This window comes from Camelus dromedarius, chromosome 11 (assembly GCF_036321535.1).
Source record: "Camelus dromedarius isolate mCamDro1 chromosome 11, mCamDro1.pat, whole genome shotgun sequence".
NCBI classification, from domain to species: Eukaryota; Metazoa; Chordata; class Mammalia; order Artiodactyla; family Camelidae; genus Camelus; species Camelus dromedarius.
The window spans coordinates 57,528,866-57,556,220 of record NC_087446.1 but is presented as its reverse complement, the minus strand read 5'-3'; the positions used below and the strand labels follow the sequence as shown (position 1 = coordinate 57,556,220).

At 36.3% G+C, this 27,355-nt stretch overlaps 2 protein-coding genes and 1 pseudogene across 2 annotated transcripts; 1 reads left to right on the top strand and 2 right to left on the bottom strand.

Moving 5' to 3' along the window:
• Positions 1-5,005: 5,005 nt before the first annotated feature.
• Positions 5,006-5,972, top strand: LOC105101030 (olfactory receptor 9K2-like; annotated as a pseudogene).
• Positions 5,973-13,916: 7,944 nt separating this feature from the next.
• On the bottom strand, positions 13,917-14,894 carry LOC105101031 (olfactory receptor 9K2). The gene has a single exon (XM_010994118.3). The coding sequence runs from the start codon at positions 14,877-14,879 to the stop codon at positions 13,917-13,919; it is 963 nt and encodes a 320-aa protein (XP_010992420.3). The 5' UTR covers positions 14,880-14,894.
• Positions 14,895-24,835: 9,941 nt separating this feature from the next.
• Positions 24,836-25,967, bottom strand: LOC105100992 (olfactory receptor 9K2). Its single transcript, XM_010994077.3, has one exon. The coding sequence runs from the start codon at positions 25,807-25,809 to the stop codon at positions 24,868-24,870; it is 942 nt and encodes a 313-aa protein (XP_010992379.1). The 5' UTR covers positions 25,810-25,967; the 3' UTR covers positions 24,836-24,867.
• Positions 25,968-27,355: the final 1,388 nt, after the last annotated feature.

Here is a 27,355-nt window from a genome sequence, read left to right as displayed (position 1 = left end):
TGGTTATTTCTAGATTGTGAATTTACATTTTTAGAATATATCAAAATATACATTTAAAAAATATTCCATTTTAGAATATACCACATTTTAGAAGATATATTTTGATAATAAAAATTCTGGAGACATACTGATGTAGAGATTTGGCTAAACCAAGTTACTTAATCTCAATTTCCTCATTTGAAAATGATGATAAAAATGATGTATGGCAGCAACCAAAGTAATAAAATATCTCAATAAATCTAAACAAGGAGGTGAAAGACTTATGCATAGAAAACTATAAAACACTGATTAAGGAAATTAAAGAAAACTTTAAAAAAATGGAAAGATATCCCATGCTCCTGGATTGGAAGAATAAATATTGTTAAAATGGTCATACTGCCCAAGGCAATCTACAGATTCAATGCAATCCCTATCTAATTACCCGATACATATTTCACAGAACTAGGACAAATCATAATAAAATTTATATGGAACCACAAAAGAACTAGAATTGCCAAAGGATTACTGAAGAAAAAGAAAGAGGCTGGAGGAATAACCCTCCCAGACTTCAGACAATAACATAGAGCCACAGTAATCAAAACAGCATGGTATTGGTACAAAAACAGACATATGAACCATTGGAACAGAATAGAGAACCTGGAAATGAACCCACAAACTTTTGGTCAACTAATGTTTGACAAAGAAGGCAAGAATATACAATGGAATAAAGACAGTCTCTTCAGCAACTGGTGTTGGGAAAACTGGACAGCAGCATGTAAATCAGTGAAGCTAGAACAGTCTCTTACACCATACACAAAAATCAACTCAAAATGGATCAAAGATTTAAACATAAGACAAGATACAATAAACCTCCTAGAAGAAAATATAGGCAAAACATTATCTGACATACCTCTCAAAAATGTTCTCCTAGAACAGTCTACTCAAGCAATAGAAATAAAAGCAAGAATAAACAAATGGGACCTAATTAAACATACAAGCTTCTGCACAGCAAAGGAAACCATAAGTAAAACAAAAAGACAACATACAGAATGGGAGAAAATTTTTGCAAATGAAACCGACAAAGGCTTGATCTCCAGAATATATAAGCAGATCATACAACTTAATAAGAAACAACCAAGCAACCCAATCCCAAAATGGGCAGAAGACCTAAACAAGCAATTCTTCAAGGAAGAAATACAAATGATCAATAGGCAAATGAAAAAAATGCTCAATATCACTAATTATCAGAGAAATGCAAATCAAATCTACAATGAGGTATCACCTCACACCAGTCAGAGTGGCCATCATTCAGAAGTCCACAAATGACAAATGCTGAAGAGGCTGTGTAGAAAAGGGAACCCTCCTACACTGTTGGTGGGAATGCAGTTTGGTGCAGCCACTGTGGAAAACAGTATGGAGATTCCTCAAAAGACTAGAAATAGACTTAGTGTATGACCCAGGAATCCTGCTCCAGAGCATATATCCAGAAGGAACCCTACTTCAAAATGACGCCTGCACCCCAATGTTCATAGCAGCACTATTTACAATAGCCAAGACGTGGAAACAGCCTAAATGTCCATCAACAGATGACTGGATAAAGAAGAGGTGGTATATTTATACAATGGAATATTGTTCAGTAATAAAAATCGACAACATAACACCATTTGCAGCAACATGGATGTTCCTGGAGAATGTCATTCTAAGTGAAGTAAGCCAGAAAGAGAAAGAAGAATACCCATATAAGATCAGTCATATGCAGAATCTAAAAAAACAAACAAACAAATACAAAATAGAAACAGACTCATAGACACAGAATACAAACTTGTGGTTGCCAGGGGGGTGGGGGGTGGGAAGGGACAGACTGGGATTTCAAAATGTAGAACAGATAAACAAGATTATACTGTGTAGCACAGGGAAATGTATACAGGATCTTGTGGTGGCTCACAGCGAAAGAGAATGTGGCAATGAATGTATGTATGTTTATGTATAACTGAAAAACTGTGCTCTACACTGGAGTTTCACACAACATTGTAAAATGACTATAACTCAATAAAAAAAAAGAATAAAAAGAAGAATATATTAATAGATAGAAATTTCCCGGTGTAGGTTAAACAGAATTCACAATGTGGATTAAACAGGAAACCAGAAAGCTAATATCAAGAATGAGAACGTATTTTGTCAAGTATAAATTCTCAATACTGACTTAACAGTATATAGGTTATTTTTTAAATGCTTGCTATACATCATGTTTATCATTAATCAAAGGTAATGATGCATAGATGAAATATATTTCATTATTAATTGGTACTAATTTAAAAAATCAAGATATGCTCAAACATATGGTATAGATTAGTTGTTCAATCAGCAAACACTTGCTAAGAAAACATCATTTGAAAGACTCTATGTTGTGTCTATATCTGAGGATACAGAGATGAATAAAATACTAGTTTCATTATGGAAAGTCAAGTTTGTGGGGAAAAAACAGATGAATATCAAACAGTTACAAAGTGTTAAGTACTAGAAATAAATATGCATTTCCATTGGGGAAAAAAAGATTTTTACAGACAAACAAAAGCTAAATGGGTCACCATCACTAAATTGGCTTTACAAGAAAAGTTAAAGGAATTTCTCTAAGCAGAAAAGAAAAGGCCACAATTAGAAATAGGAAAATGATGAAAGACAAAAGCCTATTGGTAAAGAAAAACATGTAGTAAATGTAGTAGATCAACCACTTATTGAGCTGGTAGAAAGATGAAAAGGCAAAAGTAGTAAGTCATCTATACCCACGATAAGTAATAAAGATACACAAAGTAAAAAGATATAAAATATGATGTCAAAACCATTGAGTGTAGGCAGGGAGTGGTTAGAATGTGTTCAAACTTAAGAGATGATACTCAAAAACTAATAGAAAACACACTCTTTTCAAGTGCATGTGGAACATTTTCAAGTGTATATGGATACACTTCCTCAGGATAGATCATATGCTAGGCCAGAAAATAAGTCTCAGTACATTTAAGAAGATTGAAAGCATATCAAGCATCTTTTCTGACCACAGTGGTATCAGACTAAAAATCAACTATAAGAAAAAAAAATAAACAAACTAATAAAAAAAAACCACATGTGGAGGTGAAATAATATGCTACTAAATAACCAGTAGGTCAATGAAGAAATCAAAGAGGAAATCAAAGAGGAAATCAAAAGTACCTGGAGACAAATGAAAATGAGAAAAACAATGATCCAAATTATAGGGAGCAGCAAAAGAAGTTCTAAGGGAAGTCTATACTGGTACAGTTCTACCTCAGGATAGAACACAAATCTCAAATAAACAATCTAACCTTATATGTACAGAAACTAGAAAAAGAATAATTAATAACAAAAAGAAAAATAAACTACTACAAAGTTAGTAGTAATTTTACTGAATGTTATCACTTCTTCCATTATATGGTCTAACTATTCAGTATTTAAACATAGGAAAACATAGAATTAGCAATCATTATCTGACTTTGAATTTGTAACTTCTAGGGCATTTGTCATATCATGAAATATACCTGCATCAAGAAATACAGGTAATGATAATATGAAGTGAATTTTCTATTTTTAAAATCATAAAAAATAATTTACTACCCAATTTTATGTAATTTATTACCCAATGTTTTTATTTAAATTTTTCTCATAGAGTACAAACTTTAAAATCTCCTTCTCTGTGCCTGGTAATATGTGTGCTATGATAATACCAGAAAGTTTTTCTTTGTCAGTGAAGAAAATAAAGTCCAAGAGAAATTTTCCCAAAGCATATACACAACCAGAGAAGGAAAAGTTCCTTGTACTTGGATCATTATTAGACAATTTTTTTGTATCTGAGTTTCCTGCAGTCCTAATGGACAGTGACCCTGGAGCCCATACTTACGTCTCCATAATTGTCTCTAAGATTACTCCTCTCCCACTGGATGAGCAATCACTTCAGTGCTGAAATACCCTGAAGAAGGTTTCACAGGAGTAAAAATAACTAAGGCCATCATTAACACCACTGTTGATGCTCTAGCTCATCTTCATGGACTCTGGATGACACAGGGTTGCTATGGTCCTTAAATAGCCATGGCTACACCATTATCCTTAGTTTAGGATGCATAAAGTATACTAGAATTCAGGAAAGGAACTTTCCTTTATGTGTATTACTGAAGTTTACTTGCCCGGACTAAAGAGTGAGATCCCTTGAATTGATGTAGCTCTGGTCATTCATTGCACTGTAAGGACTGGAATGTTCACCAGCTTCTCTTTCTGCTTCAAAAGAGGGTGAAATGACTATGGCATTTTTTAGTGAAACAACTGCTAATGGAAAAATATTTATAATGAGGCAATAAATATGCATTTATTTGTGAGAATGGTTTTGATCTGAGAAGAGGAACATATATTTGGAAACAGCTTTAGAGAATTTTATCTACGCTTACTGATTTTTTGATGTCATTAATATTAACATACCAATAACGTCTATTATTATTCTGTTTTCAAAGATGGCTACAATAATACTGGGAACTAAAGATATTGAGGTAAAATAAGGTAAAAATATTTAAAAATATATTTATTACTGTCATGTAATGATTCAAACACTAACTTAGCTGTCATCATGGTTACAAACACTATCATAGGTATTATATGCAATACTCACTTTTGAACTAATAGGCAATACTCCTATTTTATATAAAGATCATTTTTAACTATAAACATATTAAGACTAGAAATTTAGAATGTGATTAATTTTAGACAGTAAACTATGCTAATTAATTTCTTGCAGATATCCCTGCCAAAGTATTATTTAAATGAAATAACCAAAGAGTTTCTTTCACTGTCTAATAGAATAGCAATTTTAGAAGCCTAGTGATATCTATTGCAAATTCTCACTTCTTCTTGACATTAAAATTTTTTTATATGCAATATGTCATTAAGCTGTAAATAGTTCATTTCTGTATTTGAGAGAGTATGCCATTAGAATCAAAGCCAAGATTTGATTTATTTTGCCTATGCCTCTCAGCAGGTTTCTGCCATGGGAGACAGGGGAACAAGCAATCACTCAGAAGTGACTGACTTCATTCTTGTAGGCTTCAGGGTCCGCCCAGAGCTCCACCTTCTCCTCTTCCTGCTATTTCTGCTGGTCTACGCCATGATCCTCCTAGGGAATGTTGGCATGATGGCCATTATCATGACTGATCCCCGGTTGAACACACCAATGTACTTCTTTCTAGGCAACCTCTCCTTCATTGATCTCTTCTACTCGTCTGTTATTGCACCCAAGGCTATGGTCAACTTCTGGTCTCAGAGTAAGTCCATCTCCTTTGCAGGCTGTGTGACCCAGCTCTTTCTTTTTGCCCTCTTCATTGTGACTGAGGGGTTTCTCCTGGCAGCCATGGCTTATGACCGCTTCATTGCCATCTGCAACCCACTCCTCTACTCTGTCCAGATGTCAGCACGTCTCTGTGCTCAGTTGGTGGCTGGCTCCTATTTCTGTGGCTGCATCAGCTCAGTTGTTGTGACCAGCATGACATTTACTTTATCCTTTTGTGCTTCTCGGGCCATTGACCACTTTTACTGTGATTACCGTCCACTTCAAAGGATTTCGTGTTCTGACCTCTACATTCACAAGAAGGTTTCTTTTTTCTTATGCAGCATTATCATTCTGCCTACCATCATTGTCATTATTGTGTCCTATATGTATATTGTGTCCACAGTTTTAAAAATACGCTCCACCGAGGGGCGTAAGAAAGCCTTCTCCACTTGCAGCTCTCACCTGGGAGTCGTGAGTGTGCTGTATGGTGCTATTATTTTTATGTATTTCATCCCTGACGGATATCCTGAGCTGAGTAAAGTGGCCTCCTTATGTTACACCCTAGTTACTCCCATGTTAAATCCTTTGATTTACTCTCTGAGAAACAGAGATGTCAAAGAGGCTGTAAGGAAGATCCTAAAGAAAAAAATACTTTTATGTAATTCTATTTTAACAGTGACATAAATGACAATCTTGGGCATTATAACTGTTTGGGGAAACGCTGACGCAAAAAATGCACCCATTGATTTTAGAAATATTATTCAGAGAGTTTATTTATTTATTTATTTATTTATTTATTTATTTATTTAATTAATTAATTAATTTATTGAATTCCATGTACTTAACATCCAGAGTATACTTTTGGAATATATTTTGTATGGGTGTTGATTTTGGAGTGGAATGACTTTCTCTGTACTTATCTTCATTTTAGGTAAAGATGGTGATTGCCGTGTAATTTGTTTTTAGGAAAATTGTATTCTGAGTTTGCTGCTGGCTCTCTGAGGTGGTTGTTTGAGATGTATTGTTTATCCTGTCAGTAACATATGTGATGTGGCTATGTGTGTCATTGGTAGAGGTAACACAATCTAATATAATAAGTAGGCAAAACAAAATATCATATTTACTGAAGAAATCTTTTTGAATGCTTAGTGAGAGAATCAGATACTCTGCAGTGCACATGTGAACCACTCTTAATTATGTGGAGGCTAAATGAGTAACACACTTAATCATGATTTCGCCGGCTTAGGTAAATTACTTTTGAAACCTCTCCCCTTTCACAAGGAAACTGTAATGAAAATAAATCAAAATTAAATTCCTTTATATATATATATATATATGCCTTGGTGAGAATAATTCATTAAATTGATATCTATTGAACTTTGATACACTCTTTGTCTTATGAAGATTCCTAGGAGTGGATAATTTCTCTACCTAAGCTTGTAATTAAATGAGGGAGAAATAGCTGAATAGAGAACCAAATGCCATATGATAAACCCAGTGAATAAAGATATATATAGAAACACAGAGGGAGTTGCCCCAATTGCAAGTAAGTGGTCTTATTGGTCAAGGAGAACATCATAAGAGCATATTTTAAATGATAGAATTGGGCATTTGTGTAAAATGATAGAGTTGAGCAAAGTGAAATAGACAAGTTTCTGTGCAAAGGAAAGTAAATAACTGCATAGTAAACTGCATGAAGTTTGGTAAGTGATTTTAACGCACAAGACAGGGAGTGAGAGATGAGACTTAAAAGAAAATTCCTAGAAATTATGCAGACCTATATGAGAAGCCAAGAAAGATGACTTTTATTCTGTAGACATGGTGTGAGCATTGGGGAGTTTTAAGAATATAGTATAGTGTTCAAATTGACATTTTAGAAAAATACATTGATAGGTTTCTGGAAAATAAATGTTTGTGGGAGAAGACCCCACACCAAGATACCTTTGAGAGGAACACCAAGAATGGTCACTGACTGTGTTACCGCCTAGAGCAATATGCTGAATGTCATCCAGCTGACTCAGAAAAGAATCTTCAGGCTGAGGCAGAGGCTTTCAGGTCTCACCATGAGAGAATAGAAATAGCAGTTTCTTCAATGCTGACTTTTTTCCTTCTTTTCCTGATGTCGAGCAAATGCTGTCACTTCTACAGGAATTAAATTCGGTTATATTCCAGTTCTCACTCTTGTGTAGAACTTACTTTTTTCATTTTACTTTTGACTCAAGGAGGATAGATGTGCTGTGCTAGGTAAGTTCGGAAAGCAGGGATGAGACTGAAAAATAATAACTAGCATGTTAATATGAATTACTCAAAAGCACAGATACAAATGCACGCATACATATATATGTATATGTAATTATCTAAATGTGGTACTTGTATTATAAAACTGCTTACAAAATAATCAAAGTTGCAGTACAAATCATGTACAGAATCATTTAAATAATATCTAGCTAATTATTTTATTTGGGTATTACTTTTTTCCGAATAATATCATTGGCCAGACCTGAATAATACCCTTATCTAAAACATTATGCACATAAGAAGCTTATTCATGCTCAGCTGGTGACATCCCATTCCATTAAATGTGTAATTGTAGCTGATTGTAGTGTCATAACTATTGAAGTTTTCTTAATTTAAATGATAGTGTTCATGGTGTTGAATCCTCATCAGCTGCTGCTACACTGACAACAATTACATTAAAAAGTTTTAGCCTACTTTTAACATTCAGATTTTTATATAAGAAGTGTCTAAGTAAGTTAGTTTCTTAATAATAATAAATATTTATTATAAACAACAAATGCATAATTGTTTTAAATAACTAAATAATAAAATTTGTATTTCCTTGTGTAGTTTTAAATAATTTAGGTGAAAACTAAACTTTCATTTAGGGAAAAAAAGATACTTCTGAACCATTGCTCTATAAGGCAAATCCTTGGATCTAAAAAAAAGATCTACTTCAAATCTCTCTATTGTGTTCGAGTGATCTTTTTAAAAATTCTTTCACCAATACAGCAGTGTCTTGATTACTGTATAATCAATCTTGAAAGGGTGTAGTGTCAGTTCTCTGATTCTGTTCTTCTCCCTCAATATTTTGTTGGCTATTCTGAGTCTTTTGCCTTTCCATATGAACTGTAGATTCGATATCTAAAGTTTTTCAAAATCCACAAGATAACTTGCTGGGATTTAGACTGGGATTGCATTGAATGTATAGATCAAGTTGGGAAGAAGTGACATCTTGACAATACTGAGTCTTTCTCTACATGAGCATAGATCTCTCTCCATTTATTTAGGTCTTCTATGGTTTCCTCCATTAGAGTTTTCCAGTTTTCCTTCTATAGATCTTGTGCATATTTTATGAGATTTATTCCTAAGATTTGACTTTGAAGGGTGCTAATATAAATGTTACTATGTTTTTAAATTTATATTGTGCTAGCTCATTGCTGCTGTACTGAAAGTGATTGGCTTTTGTATATTAACCATATATCCTGCAACCTCCCTATAATCTCTTAGTGTTTTGTCAATTATTCCAGATTTTACACATAGACAATCGTCATTTGTAAGCAAAGACAGCTCTTTTTTCTTCCCCATTCTGTATACCTTTTTGTATTAGTTTACTAAGGATTCCATTAAAAAATACCATAAATGGGGTTGCTTAAACAGCAAATTTATTATCTCTCAGTTCTAGAGACTAGAAGTCCAAGAACAAGGTACCAGCACATTTGGTTTCCTCTGAAATGTCCATGATGGTGATGATGATGATATAAAAATATCTCATACAGTACATAGTTCTTGCTGTACACTTATTTGAGGTTTATAGAAAGACACACAAACACAACAGACAAATTTATTAACTGTACAGCATGGTGATTATTATTCATTAAGTGAAATGGATTATCATAAAGGCCTTCATCCTCTGTCTTCACCTTGAGTAGGCTGAGGAGGAAGGGGAAGAGGAGGGGTTGGTCTTCCTGTCTCACGGGTAGCAGAGATGGAGGAGGTGGGGGAGGTGGAAGGGAGGCACGAGAGACAGGCATATTCAGTGTAATTTTGCAGAAGCACATTGCAATTTCTGTCTGACTTCTTTGCTTTTTTATTTCTCTAAAAATGTTTCCATACATTATAGTACCAATCCTTCTTCCCCCATTTGCTTTAGTTTCAGTGCCTGTAATAGAAGTAGTCGTGTCACAAAGGAAGTCAAAAGCCATCTTAAGTCATTGGAGCCCTTCTGCCAGACTGTCTAATGTCCATTTGTCTTCTGGCACTGCTTCTCTATGTCTTCTTCCTCATCATCTGGCACTGGCTCGGAAGCACGCATGTCCATCGAATCACCTTCTATTGATTCCTCTGGTGTGGTGTTTATTAGCTCTTAAATTTCTCCAAGATCCGTATCTTGAAACCCTCTACCCACCACACTACCATATCCTCAGTATCTTTCATGATTTCCTTGATTGGCTCTGTCATAAATCATGCACAACTTCTGGACACAGTTTTCTCCAGCAGGAATTTACTGTTTGGGCTTGATGGCTTCCACAGCTTTTTCTGTAACAACCATGGCATCTTCAATGGTATAATCCTTCCATAAATTCACGATGTTCTCTCTGTTGGAGTTCTTTTCCGTAGGATTGACAATCCTTTCCATAGAGCACCGTGTGTGATGAGCCTTACTTATGATCCAGTGATCTAGAGGCTGAATTAGAGTCATAGTGTTTGGGGGCAAGTAGACACCTTTGGTGTTTAAGTCATGTGGTTCTAGGTGCCCAAGGGTATTGACCAATATCAAAGAACTTTCAAAGGCAGACCCTTAGTGGCAAGGTACTTCATGACCAGAGAGAAAGCATCCATGGAACCAATCCAGAAAAAAAGGTTACTTGTCTAGGCCTTCTTGCTGTACAACCAAAAGACTGGCAAGTGGAGTTTATCTTTTCCCTTTAAGACCTAGGGGTTAGTAGTTTTATGGATAAAGGCAGTCCTGATCATAAACCTAAATGCATTTGCACAAAACAGTAGAGTGAGCCTACCCATTCCTGCCTTAAATCCTGGTCTTTGCTTCTCATCCTTACTAATAAATATCCTCTGATAGTTTTTTCACCCCAAAATAAGACACTTGTTCAAGGGTCAACTATATAGTCGTATACTACAGTACTGGGGTTAGGGCTTCAAAATATGAGTTTGGGAAGACATAATTCAGCCCATAAGACTTTATTTCCTTTTCTTGTCTATTGCATTAACTAAGACTTACAGCTGGATGTTGAAAAGGTATTGTAGTGGGGGCATCCTTGCCTTGTTCCTAATCTTAGCAAGAAAACATCTACTTTCTCACCATTAAATATGATCTTAGCTCTGGGTTCTTGGTAGATGTTATTTTTCACATTAAGGAAATTCAGCTCCATTCCTAGTTTACTGAGAGCTCCTTTACTTTTTATGTGTTCATCACCACACACAGCATTCAAATTCAGATATGATGAGACATACCTCCTTTGGTACACTCCTCTCATACTAATCAGTTAATATGTTCTGTGGATTTTACCTGCAGTTTTCGAATTAGCCTTTTCTCATTTACAGCAGCACACTTCAAACCTCATCAATAACATAAACTGAAACAGCAGGTCCTTGACTCCAATTTTATTCCCTTTAAATGTGTTTTCCACATAGCCCTAAAGACTTTCCCCAGTTTCCAACCATCCACTCTCAGGTACATCAACTTACAGTCTCTATGTTTATTGTTGGCATACACATCTCTGGATTTTAATTGTCTTTCTGAGGACGTGATCCTCACATTAAATTGTAAGCTCTCCGAAGAATCAAATCATTTATACATGAGCCTGCCACAGAGCCAGAACATATTACACAGCTAGTAAATAAAATTAATCAAATAGATATTCAGAGGCATAGTAAGTAAATTTCGGATCACACTCCAGTTTGATGACTGCCTAGTTTCTATACTTTCGTTAAGTATTTCTTAAATAACTAACATAGAAAAAAATTTGAAGATCCAATTGAGGGAACAATTGCTCAAAAATGTTTGCATAGCTCTACCTCTCATTTTGGTTCTTTATATTAGGATCCAGGGCCTCAGTGTACTGCACAATGCCTGACAAAATGTGCAATTTCCCATGTTAATGTATATAATAAAGATTGCTTACTGTTTACTTCTTGTTATTATTACTTTCTCTTGATATAACACGTATAAAATACTTGATTCAGGAGAAAATTCAACAGTAATTATAAAAAAGTAATAAGCAGAACCCTTGATCAAGTAGAATTGGAAGATCAAAAGAGGGAGCTCTCACACCCTACAACAAAAGCAGTGCCCAACAGGAAGAAGAAAGAACTCCTCTTCTTTACCATCAAAGACTCAGGGGCCCTTTGTTCATATTGCCCCTGACCCTTCTGTCCCCATCCGTTTTTTGTTTTTTTTTAATAGAGGTACATCCCTCTCTTTAAAAGAGTTCTCCTTCCCTTGCCATTCAGGCGTTTGTCTCATCATGGTTGCAGACCCTGAATTGCAATTCTCAATTACTCCCAAATAAACCCGTGTTTGCTGGAGAAATAGTTGGCAGTGTGCCTGTTTCAGGTCCACATTTTGGTGGGCAGTACAGGGACCAGAAAAAACTCCCGGCAGTTCTGGGGCTGGTGAGCTAACAAGTACAGCACCCACATTTGAGCCCATTGTTGCTCAATGCTTTTCTCACCAACCCTAGAGTCTTTCTCCTGTACCCAAGCTTGTACCCTCTGCATATAAAGCTCTCCAGGCTATATTTGGATCTGTTTAAAGATTTTGTCTTTCTGGTCAAGGCGTTATTCTTCAGGCTAGGACTCGTTTGGCGCTTTGGTATGATTTGAGATCAGACTGTTCCACTGAAACTGGCTAGCCTTCAGCCAGTTCCCTGCAGAACAGGGGCTGTTTCTCCTAAGGTGGCTACCCTTCAACCCATTCTTTCAGGAACAGGGTTTTTTAAATTGTTCTCTGAAACAGTGCTGGGGTTTTCAGCCTTTAGTCTATTCTTTTGAGAGGGAGGGCCATTCTCTAGAAAGTGGCTAAAAAAGCCTTTGTCCTGACCGCTCTAGGACCAAGATGTTTCCTTTGCATTGGGTAGGATTGGCTTGTAAGCTATTTGAACTGAGTGATTTGTCTGTAAACTGTTTGAGTTGTTTGAAAATTGTTCCTTACTCTAGAAGAAAAACCTCTGGGAGGTGGGATGTCAGTTATCTAAGGATTTTGAAGGTGCCTCCCCACTTGGGCTCTGGCCCATTTTATGTTTAGAGACAGTAGTCCTCCTTCATACACATTTCTAACCAAGTGGACTGATTACTCAAAGGCAATTTAAAATATCAGTGACCATTGTGGGACACTTCTGAAATCCCCAAACTTAAATTCCTTAAAAGCAAATTGAACTACAGTAGCTCAAAAATTTTTCAGAACTGAGTGGAATTGGTACTTGGAGGCTTCCCAATGTCATCAGGAGTCTAAAACTGCCTCTCTGCCAAATAAGATTTTAAGATTAACTGAGACCAACAAGTGATTAAAGAAAGATAGAATGGCTCCCAAAGCCTCAGCTCTTCTTCCTCGTCGTCTTTATTTCAGGCTCCATCCTAAACTAGTGGCTAGTTTCCACTGTTATTGCAAAGAGCCAGACACTGGAAAAGATTTTGTTACAAATTTAAGTGCGTTAGGTACCTTCAGGCCTCTAACCAGCCTTTCCTCCCAATTTTCCATGATGGGACTCCTAGGATCTACAGTAACTCTCCCCAGTTCTCCCTCTTAAATGACTCGGAGAAACATTTCTCTAGATGGAGATGAATCTCTTCTGGCCCTAATTGACACCAGAGCCACAGCATAAGTGCTCAAGCCCACTACTATATAGAGGTCCCTTCCTCTGAGAACTAAAACAGTTCAAACAGTGGGATCTCTAATGAGCTTCAAGAGGTTCCTGTCTCTGAACCTATTCCCTTTGTTTAGGCCCTTTGAGAGGTACTCACTCTTTTCTCCTTAGTTCCCTCTTCCACCCATTTACTAGGCTGAGGCTTCTTAGAGAAATAGCATGCTGAGATGGCTAATTCCAAAAAAGGAAAACAATTCTAGAATTTGACAGTAATTATCAAAGTAACCCACCAAGTGAATTAAATGGTCCTTTGACATCTTTTATTTGTTCTGTGTCCAATGGTACTTCTTGATATAGTGCATCCCAGGTATCTTTTGTTGCAGTATTTCCTCCACAGTACCAATGCAGACCCAATTTCATGGTTAAGAAGTAGACAACATAGCTTTCAAGGCCTTAAAAAAGAATTTGATGAGCCCACCTGCCCTTGGCCAAGCCAGTTATCCAATTCCCTTTTTCTTTTTTGTATATGAAAAGAAAGGGAATGTCCTTGGGGTATTCATCTAAAAACACAGGGACCACCATCAACTTATAGGGTGTTATAGTCAGCAGTTACATCCTGTGGCACAGAGAGACACCCTTTCCTTAAAACCATTATGGCCACTGCTCTTTTGGTTAAAACCACCAGGAAAATCACTGTGGAATTCCTTTAGTCAATTAGTACCTCATGCAGTAGAGGCTCTCTTGACTAACTGTCATTGATGGCCAGAAGGAGTACAGAATAAACAGCCACAACACCATTAATGGAAGAGTAATAATAATCCCTGAATAGCACTTTTCTTCTCCAAAAGTTTGTTTACAGCCTCTGTGACATCTCTGTTTCTCAGAGAGTAAATCAAAGGATTCAACATGGGAGTGACTAGGGTGTAACCTAAGGAGGCCACTTTACTCAGCTCAGGAAATCTGTCAGGAGTGAGATACATGAAAGAGACAGCACCATACAGCACACTGACGGCTCCCAGGTGAGAGCTGCAGGTGGAGAAGGCTTTCTTACGCCCCTCGGTGGAGCGTATTTTCACAACTGTGGACATGATACACAAATAAGAAACAATAATAACGATGATGGTAGGCAAGATAATGATGCCAGATAAGAAGAAAGAAATCATTTTATAGATGAAGAGGTCCGAACAAGATATTCTCTGAAGTGGGCGAACATCACAGTAGAAGTGGTCAATGGCCCGAGAAGCACAAAAGGATAAAGTAAATGTCATGCTGGTCTCCAGAACTGAGCTGATGCAGCCACAGAAATAGGAGCCAGCCACCAACTGAGCACAGAGACGTGCTGACATCTGGACAGAGTAGAGGAGTGGGTTGCAGATGGCAATGAAGCGGTCATAAGCCATGGCTGCCAGGAGAAACCCCTCAGTCACAATGAAGAGGGCAAAAAGAAAGAGCTGGGTCTCACAGCCTGCAAAGGAGATGGACTTGCTCTGAGACCAGAAGTTGACCAAAGCTTTGGGTGCAATGACAGATGAGTAGACGAGATCAATGAAGGAGAGGTTGCCTAGAAAGAAGTACATTGGTGTGTTCAACCGGGAATCAGTCATGATAATGGCCATCATGCCAGCATTCCCTAGGAGGATCATGGCATAGACCAGCAGAAATAGCAGGAAGAGGAGAAGGTGGAGCTCTGGGCGGACCCTGAAGCCTACAAGAATGAAGTCAGTCACTTCTGAGTGATTGCTTGTTCCCCTGTCTCCCATGGCAGAAACTTGCTGATACAGACAGGCAAAATAAACAAATGAATGCTTGGCTTACATCCTAGCTACAGATAATTTCTTACAGTATTAGGATTTACAAAGCTATTCTATATGCATTGTTTATTTTAACCTTAAATATTTCCGTGAGTTAAATTTAAGCAAGTTCCAATTGGTTAGTTTTGTTATACCCTATTTCATACAAATGGTATAATTAAATCTTTTTCCTCATAGTTGAATGCAATGCCTTTTCACCCAAATATCTTTCACATTTTCAAGTGTTACTTCTGCGTACCTTCCAACTCATGATTTATGCAATAAATTCAATGTCAGGAAGCAGGGACTGGAAAAGAGAACAAATATTTTAAACATGACATTTTGGAAGCAATTTCAATGTCTGGGTTTGGAGATACTTGGGGCTTCAGTAGTCTAGTTTAGGGAAACTTAGCTTGGAGGGTTTAATTTAGAGTACCAGCAGATATAAAGGAAGTAACAGAATTTTAAAATTACTTAAAAAGTGCAGTTATTTTTGCGGATAAATGAAACTTTGAATTTTGATGTAAGTTTATACTCATAAAGAAAAAGTTGTACACAAACAAACAAAAATTATTAGCACTTGAATGTTAGGATTTGTCCAGATGAGCCTCCACAGCCCTTTCATAAATACAGTTTCCCTGCATTCCCTCAATCAACAGTTCATGGGTTTTTTTTTTTTAAGATAACATATATATATTTAAGAAGAAGCCTTACACATTCTCTAGATAGAAGAATTACCTTAGAAATGGATACTGAACAAAAGATACATATGAAGAAATTGTTGATTGCGTTCTTATATACCCTGGATATAACTTTCGCAGCCATCACTAGTTCATTTACCGGACACCTCAACTATGAGTTTGACCTCATGGTCACTCTTTCTCTCCCCTAAGGGCTCTATATGCACAACTCCACCTAGACAGTAATGATAATAGCAAACATTATGTGGCACCTTTATGTGCTCATAATAGCTCATTTAATACATACAACAATAATATGAGGTGGATATGGTTATATTCCCCAGTTTACGGTGAGGAAGATGAGGTACAGAGAAATGAAGATGCTGAAAGCCACCTGTTAGTGTCAGAAGTGGAATTTGAAGCCAAGACTCCTGGTTCTAGAATCCATGCTCTTAATCACTGCAAAATACTTACCACCTTTGATAAACAAGCTGAGAAAACGGCGATATTTTGCCTGAGAAAAAGATGATTCCAGGGAAATGGCATGATGTCTTCTTCTTACATTTTTGTTACTCACCAGCTCCATCAAAAATTAAATATGCAAATAATTATAGTATAAAGGAGCAAGATTTTAATTAGATCATACTTAGGACCTGAGGAACTGTAAGGTATTTAGGCAGTGAAAAGAAACACTCAGTAGTTGTGAAATGTTTTTTGAAAAATAATACATTTCATTTATACTCCTTTAATCTTACCTAGGGGGAAAGGAAATAAATTGTTTTAATTTCTGAGATTTAGTCCTATCAGACTCATTCTAATGTTAATAAGTTTATAAGTGAAAATATTTATACCTGGAAAAGGGAGGGTTTTTCCCGGAGTAGCCAATAAACAAATAGTCAGTTTGTGATTGAGAATTTGTCAAAAACTCACATGGTTTGAAGTTTATTCTTACCTTATATTGTTTGGTTATTTGTCAGATTCTGTAAAAGGAAGCAGCAGAATTCTGATGTTTTTGTCTTGTTACTGTTTGAATTCTAGAAAGGGTAAATTTAAAGTTAATTAATGACTGTGTTACACTATGAGTACTGAAAAGTCATTATGTCAAAATAAAATGAACCCCTCCTCCTCAAATATCCAAATCCATGTTTATTATCCCAGTTTTCTATTCTTCCCATGTAGAAAATTGACTTATTTTTCCTTTTACTCTATTTAAACTATTTCCTTTCCTTTAGCAGTTGATATCGGAAAATGTTACAGTCCTTTGTAGAAGGGAGACAAGTGAATTTTCCAAATGATACTCTGCTAACACTGAGATATTTCCAGGAATTATATTCTGTATTTAAGTAAAGTGAACCTGAAGGATCCATCTGCAGGACATTCTCTCTTGCAATCTTGGGTGCTTGAATGCTTTTTAGAAGGAAGATGGATTGTCTTGATCTCTAAGTAGAGACTGAGCCATCTAGAACCTCTGTTAATCTGCCAAAGTATCGGCAGCCGTTGTTCATGGTGGTTTTGGAAAAACAGTGTAACTTTTTCAAGTAATTGCAGCACTGAGGTTTCCCTCACCTTCTGGGAGATAGTCCTCCTGAGAGAGAAGGAAGCATAAATTAGTTATTAAGGTTCTCCAGAGCCAAGGTCCACGAGGAACACAGAGACTCTAGATTTAAAGAGAAAAGAAGAAAAGAAACAAAGAAATGGGGGAAAGGTTCCTAAGACTAATAGGAGTCAAAATACATACAAGAGTTTTTTTCCTGCTTGTTGTGAGAATCTTTGCAGTGAGACCAAAAAGTTCTTTCAATCTTGATTTCTTCACTGAAAAAGGGCATTTCAGTTTATCATTACAGCAAAGTTTGGGGTAGGCAAAGAGAAATAGCATGAAAAGAAATACTATATTATGAAATATAACCTAGGAAGATTTTGTTCCTAGCCATGAAGTTCATTTCATTTTTACTCAAAACTCTCCATATTTCTTTAGATACATTGTATCAATAATAATTGATAATAAACAGTACAATAGTATGACTAAGGTGTGGTGAAAAGCCCAACAAATGCTCTCTAATTGGTTATGTAAAAGATAAATACTGACTGATTAGATCTAAAGATAGATTTACTTTGTAACTTCACTTGATTCAAAGATATTGATCTAGGTGTCATATTTTAAGTTAATAATTTCCCAACAGTCACTTCAGGATAGTTGTTTAAACTGTTCTATATCAGTCAAAAAAAATCCCGATCTGTATTTGATATAAATTAAACCCTTAAACTAACTGCCATAAATGCATCTTATATAACATAATAAGGGAAGGAGTATGGGTAAAAAGGAAGAAAATAGTGGTGGCTCATAAAGTCCTCATCTGAGCAACTGATTGAAGGCAATAGTTAGTATTTTCTTTCCACATTCTCCTTGGTCTTAACAATAACTGCAGTATCCAAAAGTTGTTTACCTGGTGGGGTGATGCAAACCTTCACTGAGGAAGGATCTGAGCCCTTGCAGTCTTGTTATGCTGAATTGTTGTTTCTCATCAATATTAGTATTAGGAGGCATCCTGGAAAATTCCCTGAGTGACTGTGATACCCCTCCCTGACTCCTTTCTAATCTTGCTAATCGGTATTGGTTACCCAAAAGAATACAAAGTATTTTGTTTACCTGTGGTTCAGTGAGATGTATGCCCAGGAGGCAGGAGCAACTGCTGTGTTTCCCAGTAAAATCACCCCTTTGTTGGGTAGTGAGTATACTAATTCAGCAAAGTCCGGTGTCTCAGGCAGCAAAGAAAAAAATACTGAGTGGGTTACTAGGTTTTATCGTGGTGGTTGGCATTCCTACTTTAACCCATTGTACTTGGACCAATAATCTCATTATGAAAGAAAAAAAGAAAACTCACTGTTTTGTTTTGCAGATGACATAATACTATAGTATCCTAAAGGTGCCACCACAAAACGACTAGAACTCATATGAATTTGGTAAAGTTCAGAATATAGAATTATATACAGAAATCTGTTGTGTTTCTATACACTAACAATGAATTATCAGAAAGAGAAATTGAGGAAGCAATCCCATTTATAATCACATCAAAAAGAATGGAACACCTAGGAATAAGACTTGTACTCAGAAAATGGTAAGATAATGATGAAAGAAATTGAAGACAATACAAACAGATGGAAAGATATTCCATATTCATGGACTGGAAGAATTAATATTGTGAAAATGACCATACTACCCAAGGCAATCTGTACATTCAGTGCAATCCATTTTACACCACCAGTGGCATTTTTCATGGAAGTGCAAAAAATAATTTTAAAAATTGTATCAAAACACAAAAGACCGTGAATAGCCAAAACAATTTTAAGAAAGAATAGAGCTGGAGGTGTCACACTCCCTGGCTTCAGACTATTCTACAAAGCTACAGTAAGCAAAACAGTATGGTACTGGCACAAAAACAGACATGTAAATCAAAGGAACAGAATAGTGCACCCAGGAATGAATCCACATTGATATGGGCAATTAGTCTACAGCAAAGGGACCAAGAATATTCAATGTGAGAAAAGACAGCCTCTTCAATAAATGGTGTTGGGAAAACTGGACAGCTACATGCAATAGAATCAAAGTGGACTATTTTTTGACACCATGTACAAAAATAAATTGCAGATGGGTTAAACACTGAAATGTAAGACATGAAAATCTTAAACCTACTAGAGAAAAACAGGCTGTACACTCTGACCTCAGTCTTAGCAATATTTTCTGGACATGTCTCCTCAGGCAAGGGAGAGAAAAGCAAAAATAAACAAACGGGACTACATCAAACTAAAAAGCTTTTGCACAGTGAAGGTAACCATAAACAAAACCAAAAGACCACCTACTGAATAGGAGATTTTGCAAATGATACATTCAACGAGGGGTTGATACTCCAAAATATACAAAGAACTCATGCAATTCAACATAAAAAAATGGGTTAAAAATGGACAGAGTGCCTGTGACATTCTTTTCAAATGCGTTCTCTGCTAGAGCATCTTTGTCTGGCCTACTTCTTCATTCCCTGCAGTATATTTGGTCTTACCCTGTGTTAAATCTGAAACTTCTGCTTTCCTATAAATTCTGTGTGTCAACTAATACCCTTACCCTTCTAATAACTTTTGCCTAGGTTACTTAACTGAGTTTCTGTTACTTGCACCCAAAACTTTAAACAAGTATCCAAAGTCAGTAGCAGGGAGTGCATGGATGACATTGCTTGAGGGAAAACTAGGGTTCGGGAATGGCTTACATGGCCAAAAATATGATATAAGAAAAAGAAACTTCCTTTTATGTTGGGGATAGAACCTAGATGTTCACATAATTTGTGGCAAAATTATCTGCTAACTTATCACGTGATTAAATGGAATCATATACCCACTGAAAGCAAGAATCTGATTGATCAATACAGTCACCATTTTGAAATATCATTATAGCTGGTGAATTCAAAGGCTGCAGCGTACTGTGAGTGCTTCTGATAAATTAAAGCAAAAATTGAGCTCAGATTCTTAAGTTCTCATCTTTAGGGAACTCTTGTCACCATAACAAGGTAATCTCTTATATTTTATAGGTGCAGAAATCAAATTGCAGGAAACTAAACCAGAGTGTGAATTTTTGGTGTGCTGAGCATACAAATATGTTGATTCATTCCTCCAATATCTCTCATAAAATTAACTCAGGATTCCTGGATGTGTAACATTACTTAAAACATTTCAAAATTGTGATATTTTGAAACTCTACCTCAGTCACATTTGCATAAGGAAGCAAGCCTCCCTGATGGGGCCGTTCCCTGCTCACTTTAAGATGCTGCTACTCCTTTGCCTGGGGAAGTTTCCTTGAAGGAAAAACTTATAATTCCCCTTTCATCCCACTCCTTATTTTCATTTTATAAGCTCAGTTACTGGCACCAGAACCCAGCATGCTGAGACATAAATACTGCTCCAATGCAGATGCAGAATTTGTGGAAGACTGGCTTAATATTCTGAGCATTTTGTGGATACCTGTTGGCAAAACGTGAAGTATTTTGGTGTGAATGAGTTTGTAGGGCTCTTTTACTTGAGGGGGAGGGAGATATTGGGCAGAATTCTTACTTATCAAAGACTTAACAATTATGTGCTAGCTCACATATCTAGAGGTCTGATGGTTGCATTGATAAATGCAATTCATTAACGAATACTGGCTCTCCCAAAAGGAAGCTGAGACACTAGAAACACTGGGAAGATTGTAGGAAAAAGAAATTCAATATCTTTAGGTGACTGTAGTGCTAAGGAGGGGTAATTAACCATAGATGTTCTGGTCTCATATACCCTGGTTAGGTGCCCTGAGATGTCACAAAATCTTTTTCCATCCCCAGTGACAGAGCAAACATTGAGCAACTTTCCAAGCAGGTGTAATGCTTCTCACTAAAGATGTTTAATTAAAATTAAAATAGCCTTCCTGATTCAGTGAGAATAGGTGTGTGAGAGAGTTCAAATTGGGGCATCTGACTGAGACAGCAAAGGAAGATTTGGTAAACATGATAGTAGCAACTTTAGGTTATTAGTCCAAATGGTGGATATGGTTATTTAATCATGAGGTGTCTAGGAGTAAGTGGATACTCTTCTCAGAGACTGACATAGAGATAGAGAGAGAGAGAGATAGGTAAATAAATGGATGGATGGATAGATAGATAAGATCTAATCAACAGAGACCTGACTTGAGCCACCATGATTCAGATTATGCCCATCTCCCAATTCTTAGACCTGAGTTGGTTCTCACAGAGTCACTGGCATGAAAATAGCTGGACACTCTTGAGTAAGATGTGAACTAAAATGCTTCGAATAAGCCTTCTTTAAATATTTTGGTGACTAATTTTAGGGTGACCAAACACTGAAGAAAACTAAATACCCAATCGTTTTTGTGGACTTTTAGGGGTATTTAGATCCTGTCTCAGAACTATCCATCAGGGGGACAAAGAGCCTGAAATTTTTTGAAGTAAATATTTCCAATAGTTTGGATCGTATTTGAAAGTTCCTTGTCTATTTTTCACTTCCTGACTTCCTGGAATGTTGCCTAGTGACTCACCCTCTGCAGCATTTCCGTCGTGTATGTGCAGCCAGAGCAAAACAAAATGTATAGATCTAAGTATCTTCTCCTTAAGTCATCCAAAGTTTATTTATGCAGGTTTCCACAAAAGAAACCTAACTGTAAGACATTCAATTGAGGAAACTGATGCTGATCATCAGTGTCAAACAATGTGAATAAATGAATGATTGTTTAAAAGTAGATAAGGGAAGAAGAAGCTATTTAAAAAATCTAGAAGTCATATTCTGTAAAACTAAGAAATATGAAAATCAGTCTTTGGTTTAAGTATTTTCGAGGGGGTTGTCCTTTTTATTTTTTATATTGTTTTACAAAATTAGAATAATTAAGAAATGATGTTGAAATGGATTCCTTTGTCACGTTGCTTTCAGTTGCAGGATTCCTTGTTCTTTTCTTATCCCATCCTTTCCCTCTCCCTCCCCTTCCTCTGCCTCAGCAGTAAGCAGCTGTGTCCTCCCTGAGATCACTAAGATAATGGTAGATACACACCCAAACGTTTTTATTGATTTTCTGACTTACACTGGTATTATGGGATAGGGCAAGGTGACATCACATACTCACTTCACAAGAGTAAGAACAACAGTCCAATATCAATTCAAATGTCAACATTTTTGCAACATCTACTCAGTTCACCTCCTCTAATCCCCACAACAATTTCAATCTTATAATACACTAAAGCTGTCTTAAAGGAGAACAAATGGAGCAAGCTCTGGGTCCTTGTCCATAGATGTTTAATTTGGTAATTTTAACTTACACTTAAAATCAAGTTTTTGACTTATCATTTGCAATTATCTGAGTCAGAGAATCTTGGCATTCTGGCAATAGAAAATATTATAAATGCCCTCACCAAGGTTCTGCATCAATACGCTAAACATCAGGTAAAACATTAACAACACATTAAATTTAAAGACAAAATGCAGCACATGATGTCATGGGACAATAAATACATGTCCATGTCTAAAAATTTATAGCCACGGTCATTAAAACAATGCAGTACAAACAAGTTAAGAGTGTTTGAGATGTCTGATGCAGCCTTCAGCTTCTCAAGACCATATCACTGTTGAAAGACTTCTCCAGGTGGATTTTTGTACGCAGTTCTAAAGTCCCCTGAAAGTAACAACTTATATGTGATGCAGAACACAATCTTCAAACTGCTTGGAATGTGACAATGTTTCATAAATAACCCAATATTATTGAAAAAGAAAATACTTTCTGAATAAAAGCCAGTGAAAGGCTGGTCAGACATTGGCTTCTTCTGATGAAATCCTGATCCCACACATAATGAGATAAATGAGGCACTAGTTTTCATACAGAGGCCTATGAACCCAGAAAAAAATTTTTAACAAGAAAAGTGTTTATGGCAATTAAAGGAAAATAGGAGAGAGCTTAATTTAACACCTTTGAAAGCAGATTCCTTTCCCAGATTCCTTCCAACATTTGGAGTGGTCTATGCAATGCTACTTTTGAGGTTAGGAATATTGTAATCTGTTACGGCTGCAAAACAGAATATAATTCACCACACTAAAAAGTAAAATGAATGAATCTAGGGTGTATTCTTATTTAATATTATATTGCCTTTTCCCAATAGTCCTAAATAACCCATGCTTGTCAAATACATCAGAGTGAGATTTTAAGGCTAATGGGCATGCAAAAGAGTTAAGTAAAACCTGGACCTAAAAAGGGTATTTTCCAGACTTGTAGTAATCAGTGCCAAAGATCAGTTTCCCAAGCTGATTTGGATTCCTATTTTGCTCTCAAATGGTATTTTTCTGAATATCAAGAAAAATGTTAACATCTTAGCACCAAGAAAAATGGTAGATTACACCTTTAGGGAGGAGATAAGTATAACCTTGGTTTATTAAGTCACTTAGCTTCTCTCTCTATATCTATTAAATAAGAATAATTATTTCTCAAACCTCTTACCCTAATAAACATTAATCCATAAAGATACATGTTATTGTGCATTCATGGAAGGAGGCTTTGCTAGCTAAACAAAAACAGAAAAATAGAAGACCTAATCAAAGTTCCATATTTTAGGTTTTCACAGTGCCAAGTTTAATGGGCAATATAATGGTAATTATATTTTATTCCTTAGCTTTAGTTGTGGTCTAGAATTTAATGTTGTCTAGACTTAGGCATTTTAATTGTTTAGCTAAAGCATTACTTATTTCAGTTGAAAAAAAATGGTGAACTCTGGCACAACTTTCTCTGGAATTTGGTTTCCTTTAATACCTGTCAAATCTGGGGGATACCGCGTAACCACTCTTTCCTTCTCAATTGACATCTGACATTTAGGACTAATCACATTATAAGATTACCACGTATTTAAATAATGCAAACACACTCATCCACAGACAAACACACACGTGCATGCACACAAACATGTACTTTGACATGTAGTCCAGCTATCCATAGCGGTTATTGTAAAGCCTTGTGAAGTTTTTAACTGCAATTTTCAAATTCACTTCATTTCAATATAGTGATTTCATTAATTGCAGACCAATAAATTGTATTACCCCAAAGATAAAGGACATGAGCTGCAATCATCATAAATATCATCAAACGTTCTCATCATACGAGAGCATAGTAGGAGGATCATGCCATTCAAGGAGAACCAAACAAAATGTCGTAACTTCAACCAAATCAATGCAGTCTTCTCATGTTTCTTCTTCTTTGGCCCTTTTAATTCACAAAAGTCACTGGTTACTTTACCTTTCCTTTTCCTGTTCATCATATGCACACATTCTCACATTTGGCATGACATCAAAAACAAAACACAACACTGGCATTTATACTGACTGTCATTTGCGTATAAGCCAGTTAGGTCACACGGTTTCCAAGTTAATCCTTATGCTAAGTGTTTTCTAAATTTTACTTACAGGGAAGAGAAACAGTAAAACATTATACTTCTGCAGTTACATACCTGGAGGGTGAGAAATATAGAAAATTTTCATGGGTGTCCAGACCTTTAATTTTAACATTGCCTTGAGGAAAAGGGAAAAGTAAATAGTGAAAAGTGAATCTGCAGCTTTCTTTATAGGATATTATGAATGCCGTTGAATAAAACAGTTAAGGTTTTTGGTTTTGCTTCCCCCCCCCAAAAAACACCTGAGCTTTAAATGCCTAAGTCTAGGAGATTCAGAGGACAAGAACAAATGATGCAAGAAACAGTAAACAAGTAGAAGCACATTTAGAGTAAAACTTTTTTCTTCCAGAGGACTTTTCTCATGGCATCTTTAACATCCTTGTTTCTTAGAGAGTAGATTAAAGGGTTCAGCATAGGTGTGAATAAAATGTAACACACTGAAGCCACTTTACGAAGTTCCGGGTTATTTGGAGGCGTGAGATACACAAAGGAGACAGTCCCATAAAGCAGAGTTACAACCCCCAGATGGGAGCTGCAGGTGGAGAAGGCTTTCTTTCTCCCTTCACTGGAGCGGATCTTTAAAACTGTGGACACAATGTACATGTAAGATACAGCAATCACAACTATCGTGGGCAAAATAATGAGGACGGCCAAACTAAGTGACACCATCTTATTGATAAAGATATTGGAACAGGAGATCTTCTCAATTGGGTTTGAATCACAGTAGAAGTGATCAATGACTCGAGAGGCACAGAAGGACATTGAGAATGTTACACTGATTTGAAGAATGGAACTGACCCAGCCACAGAGGTAGGAACCAGCCACCAGCTGGATACAGAGGCTTCTTGACATGCGGACAGTATAGAGTAGAGGATTGCAGATGGCAATGAAGCGGTCATAGGCCATGGCTGCCAGGACAAAGGCCTCTGTTACCATGAAAAGTGCATAAAGGAACAGCTGAGCAACACAACCTGCAAAGGATATGGTCTTTTTCTGAGACAGGATGTTGACCATGGCCTTGGGTACAATGACAGTGGAGTAGGAGAGGTCAATGACAGAGAGGTTGCCTAGGAAGAAATACATTGGTGTGTTCAGCCGGGGATCAGTCACAATGATGCCAGTCATGCTAAGGTTCCCCAGAAGGACCATCCCATAAACAGTCAGGAACAGCAGGAAGAGGAGAATGTGGAGCTCTGGGCGGACCCTGATGCCTGCAAGAATGAAGTCCGTCACTTCTGAATGGTTGTCTCCTCCCTTGTCCCCCATGGCAAATTTCTGCTGAAAGACATAAGAGAAAGTCAACAAATAAAGCTTCTACTCTCTCTGCTATCACAAATAACACTTCACATTTTAAAAGGCTTTATAGTTGACATAATACTTCCATACCCATTATCCCATTAAGCTTACACACATGTGCAAAGAAAGGTAAGAGATAGTTTGACTTGCCCAAGGTAACATAACTGATTAAAAATGAAATTTGGACTCAAGGGGAAATATTTTGAATTCAAGTCTACTGTTAATTTCAGCACAACATAGTTTGATACTTCTTTATATCTCTCTATCTTGTCAAATGAGATGTTTCATGAGATATCATGTGTGATTTCAAAATATTAAAGTCTGATAAACTCTTCCTAAGAAAAAGACACTTTAAATTTTAATTTATGGTTTAATACTCATTTTTTTCTCTGTAATAATACTTTGCTTCAGTGCAGTAAAAAAAGAAAAAGGAAGGAAGGGAGGGAGGGAGGGGGGGAGAGAGAGAGAAAGAGAAAGAAAGAAAGAAAGGAAGGAAGGAAGGAAGGAAGGAAGGAAGGAAGGAAGGAAGGAAGAAAGAAAGAAAGAAAGAAAGAAAGAAAAAGAAAGAAAGAAAAAGAAGGAAGGAAAGGAGGAAAGAAATAAAGAAAGAAAGAAAGAAAGAAAGAAAGAAAGAGAAAGAAAGAAAAAGAAAGAAAGAAAAAGAAGGAAGGAAAGGAGGAAAGAAATAAATAAAGAAAGAAAGAAAGAAAGAAGGAAGGAAAGGAGGAAAGAAATAAAGAAAGAAAGAAAGAAGGAAAGGAAAGGAAAGAAAGGAAAGCTAAAGGTACATTCCAAAATAATATGAACTTTTCTACCAAAAAGAGCTCTTACAATTGCAAGTAAATTACTAAAGGACTAATTGTCTCATTTATAGAGCTTTTACAATGAAATCGGTCTTCAACTTCTGGAACTAGTCTAATTTTGTTTAAATACAAAAGTAAAATGTGAGTAATACCTTTATGTTTTTTAATCCTGTGAAGTTTATTGATCCTGGTTTTTCTCTACATAAATCTGTCAAGATATCCATGTTATCTCAAATTTTCTACATAAGAGAAAAAATTAGAAGCTTCAAAGTTAGGAACCAGTCAAAATGTGACTGTGTAAAAAAATGTATTATATTAGTTCACAAATTCTATTGAACCCGTAACCTGATGGTTAGTACTCAGTAGTTTTTAAAACAAGTAAGTATTGATTTTCTGGAAGCATCCAAGTTAACCTGTTTGAATTTGAGTGACCTGTTAAGCAATCAAGACAACTTTGGTTAATTTGAAATATTTCTGTTATTTCTCTACGAAGCAACAAACTCGTTGTCAGTTAAGTTGTCTAGCAATTAAGGATAACTTTACACGTCTTTTCTTCTTTGGTGGCATTTAAACCAAGTGTCATATATCCTTCCACAGAGTGGTATGGAGAACAAAAACCAGCAAATGATCCATAGAATGTCTTTACCAAAATCAAAATGACTGATTTTGTAATTGTCAAAATTAGAGAGTATGCAGAGTTTCTGTTTGACTCT

Coding starts and splice junctions, on each gene's coding strand:
- LOC105100992 (XM_010994077.3), bottom strand. CDS start 25,809: ATGGGGGACAAGGGAGGAGACAACCATTCAGAAGTGACGGACTTCATT.
- LOC105101031 (XM_010994118.3), bottom strand. CDS start 14,879: ATGGGAGACAGGGGAACAAGCAATCACTCAGAAGTGACTGACTTCATT.